Source organism: Carcharhinus amblyrhynchos, chromosome 17, assembly GCF_965287045.1.
Source record: "Carcharhinus amblyrhynchos chromosome 17, sCarAmb.v2.hapA, whole genome shotgun sequence".
Lineage (NCBI taxonomy): Eukaryota > Metazoa > Chordata > Chondrichthyes > Carcharhiniformes > Carcharhinidae > Carcharhinus > Carcharhinus amblyrhynchos.
In genome coordinates this window covers 55948960-55952954 of record NC_137340.1, presented here as the reverse complement: position 1 = coordinate 55952954, position 3995 = coordinate 55948960, and the positions used below count along the sequence as shown (strand labels likewise).

Genomic DNA, 3995 nt, shown 5'->3' with positions numbered 1-3995 from the left:
CTTTTGTATTCAGCCATCAGTCGCCCCACACCACCCTAACAGCAGGGGACAGAAACACTCATGTGGTTGGGGTGTGGTTATGGGAGGAGATTGTACGATATTGCAAAGGTAGAGAGAGAGAGAGAGACATACAGACAGAGATAGAGAAAGGGACAGAGAGAGGGACAGGGACAGAGAGAGGCAGAGAGAGAGGGAGAGATAGAGAGACAGAGAGAGAGAGGCAGAGAGAGAGAGGAAGAGATAGAGACGGAGAGAGAGAGACAGAGAGGGAGAGACAGAGAGAGCGGCAGAGAGATAGAGAGAAGGAGAGATAGAGAGACAGACAGACAGAGAGAGAAAGGGAGAGATAGCGAGACGGAGAAATAGAGACACAGAAACAGAGATAGATGGAGAGATAGTGAGACAGAGAGAGATGGAGAAATAGACAGAGAGAAAGACAGAGAGAGAGAGATGGAGAGATAGTGAGACAGAGAGAGAGATGGAGAAATAGACAGAGAAGAGAGAGACAGAGAGAGATAGAGAATTGTAGAGAAATGGTGTGAATTACATAGAGAAAGAGGTGAAGAGAGGAGGGGGTGAGGGAGGGGGTATTCTCAATATTCTGAAGCAGTGGGAATATCAGAAGAATCGGATAAATGGATAAATTCCGGCTGATTTTCCAGTTCCTGCAATCTAACCAGGAATCCTTTCTGAATGGCATGTGTGGGATTCTGGCACTGGCCAGTGCACAGATATATTCAGCTTTTGATTTTAACTGTCCCTGTCTAGTTGGCTATAACCTGCTTTATGGGCTGGGGGTGATGTCAGTGCCCCCTGTGGTTTTATTCCTCCTGGGTTTTGTGATGAATAACAATGTCTCTGTGCTGGCTGAGGAGTGGGAGCGGCCGCAGGGGCTCCGGGGGAAGGATCCCGGGGTCCTCAGATACATGTTCTGTTCCATGGCTCAGAGAGCTCTGATCGCCCCGGTTACCTGGATCAGTGTCACTCTCCTGGATGGGAAATGCTTCATCTGTGCATTCAGTGAGGGTCTGGACCCCCGATTCCTGGGCAGCAACATCTCAGCAACACCCAACCAGCTCCGCAAAATCCTCGCCACCCTGCCCTGTCCCGACATCTTCCAGCAGGAGGCAGCAATGTCTCGGGAGGCAGCAACACGCTACCTGCGCTGTGTGTCCCAGGTAAGTGAATGACAGTTTTACTCTGTATCTAACCCCGTGCTGTACCTGTCCTGGGAGTGTTTGATGGGGACAGTGTAGAGGGAGCTTTACTCTGTATCTAACCCCGTGCTGTACCTGTCCTTGGAGTGTTTGATGGGGACAGTGTAGAGGGAGCTTTACTCTGTATCTAACCCCGTGCTGTACCTGTCCTGGGAGTGTTTGATGGGGACAGTGTAGAGGGAGCTTTACTCTGTATCTAACCCCGTGCTGTACCTGTCCTGGGAGTGTTTGATGGGGACAGTGTAGAGGGAGCTTTACTCTGTATCTAACCCCGTGCTGTACCTGCCCTGGGAGTGTTTGATGGGGACAGTGTAGAGGGAGCTTTACTCTGTATCTAACCCTGTGCTGTACCTGTCCTGGGAGTGTTTGATGGGGGACAGTGTAGAGAGAGCTTTACTCTGTATCTAACCCCATGCTGTACCTGTCCTGGGAGTGTTTGATGGGGGACAGTGTAGAGGGAGCTTTACTCTGTATCTAACCCCGTGCTGTACCTGTCCTGGGAGTGTTTGATGGGGACAGTGTAGAGGGAGCTTTACTCTGTATCTAACCCCGTGCTGTACCTGTCCTGGGAGTGTTTGATGGGGGACAGTGTAGAGGGAGCTTTACTCTGTATCTAACCCCATGCTGTACCTGTCCTGGGAGTGTTTGATGGGGGGACAGTGTAGAGGGAGCTTTACTCTGTATCTAACCCCGTGCTGTACCTGTCCTGGGAGTGTTTGATGGGGGACAGTGTAGAGGGAGCTTTACTCTGTATCTAACCCCGTGCTGTACCTGTCCTGGGAGTGTTTGATGGGGGACAGTGTAGAGGGAGCTTTACTCTGTATCTAACCCCGTGCTGTACCTGTCCTGGGAGTGTTTGATGGGGGGACAGTGTAGAGGGAGCTTTACTCTGTATCTAACCCCATGCTGTACCTGTCCTGGGAGTGTTTGATGGGGGGACAGTGTAGAGGGAGCTTTACTCTGTATCTAACCCCGTGCTGTACCTGTCCTGGGAGTGTTTGATGGGGACAATGTAGAGGGAGCTTTACTCTGTATCTAACCCCGTGCTGTCCCTGTCCTGGGAGTGTTTGATGGGGACAGTGTAGAGGGAGCTTTACTCTGTATCTAACCCCGTGCTGTACCTGTCCTGGGAGTGTTTGATGGGGGACAGTGTAGAGGGAGCTTTACTCTGTATCTAACCCTGTGCTGTACCTGTCCTGGGAGTGTTTGATGGGGGACAGTGTAGAGGGAGCTTTACTCTGTATCTAACCCTGTGCTGTACCTGTCCTGGGAGTGTTTGATGGGGCAGTGTAGAGGGAGCTTTACTCTGTATCTAACTCTGTGCTGTACCTGTCCTGGGAGTGTTTGATGGGGGACAGTGTAGAGGGAGCTTTACTCTGTATCTAACCCCGTGCTGTACCTGTCCTGGGAGTGTTTGATGGGGGGACAGTGTAGAGGGAGCTTTACTCTGTATCTAACCCCGTGCTGTCCCTGTCCTGGGAGTGTTTGATGGGGGACAGTGTAGAGGGATCTTTACTCTGTATCTGATTCGATTGTGTTGAGATTGTTGTTGCTTTCCCCTCACAGGCTCTGGGTTGGAGTTTCATTTTGACAATGACCTTCTTGGCTTTCCTGGTGAGAGCTTTGCGACCTTGCTTTACCCAAGTTGCCTTCCTCAAAACCAAATATTGGTCTCATTACATCGATATAGAACGCAAGCTGTTTGAGGAGACCTGCACCGAACACGCCAAGAGCTTCGCCAAGATCTGTATCCAGCAGTTTTTTGAGGGAATGCAGAATGAGATGGTGATTGGTTACAGTCAGTGCCAGTCACCATTGCTCCCTGATACAGAGATAGAGAAAGAGCAGGACAAGCTCCTGGGTATCACAGACAGCAAGAACATGAATAAACTGCTGAGGAATTGGCACACATGTAAACCTCCACTGAATGTAAACTCTGGTGTGAAGGAGAATGTTCCAAATGGAACATCTTCCAATAAAAGTACTCAGACCCACAGGGAGAATATCGCCTTCTATAGTAAGGTCTGAGTGTCAGAGATGGCGGGGTCTGTGTGCACTGTGATTGAACAATGGTGCCACAGTCTCCTTGACAGGATTTCACAGACAGGACACAGGTTCCCGGTTCAGATCCTTTAGCTGAATGCTCCAATGAGAAATGTTCCCGGAATGTTAAATAAAACACCATAAAGGCACTCTCACTCTGCTGGACTGTTGTTGCTTTAACACTGAGCAGGAGGAACTGACATTGAATGGGAGGCTGCACAGTGGGGGTGGAGGCGGCATGGTGGGGGGGTAGTGCAGTGGGGGGGGTAGCATGGTGGGGGGTGGCACGATCGGGGAGGCAACATGGTGGCACAGTGGTTAACACTGCAGAGTCGCAATTAGAAATCTCACAACAGGTTTATCTGGCAGCACAATCTTTCAGAGAGCTGCCCCTTCACAGCTCCAGGGTCCTCCTGCTTTGGGTCACTGTCTGAGTGGAGTTTGCACATTCTCCCCATGTCTGCGTGGGTTTCCTTCGGGTGCTTCAGTTTCCTCCCACAGTCTGAAAGACATGCTGGTTAGGGTGCATTGGCCATGCTAAATTCTCCCTCAGTGTACACGAACACGCGGCAGAGTGTGGTGACTAGGGGATTTTCACAGTAACTTCATTGCAGTGTTAATATAAGCCTATTCGTGACACAAATAACCTGTACTTTAGGGACTGACATTGAGTGGGACGGGCTGACACTGAGTGGGAGGGGCTTGAGGTACACAGCAGACATGTTATCTCCTTTC

At 50.5% G+C, this 3995-nt stretch overlaps 1 protein-coding gene across 1 annotated transcript; it reads left to right on the top strand.

Annotated features, from left to right (window-relative positions):
- Positions 1-635: 635 nt before the first annotated feature.
- Positions 636-3326, top strand: calhm1b (calcium homeostasis modulator 1b). The gene is made up of 2 exons (XM_080205996.1): positions 636-1178; positions 2784-3326. The coding sequence occupies exons 1-2, from the start codon at positions 636-638 to the stop codon at positions 3243-3245; spliced, it is 1005 nt and encodes a 334-aa protein (XP_080062122.1). The 3' UTR covers positions 3246-3326.
- The last annotated feature ends 669 nt before the right edge of the window (positions 3327-3995 follow it).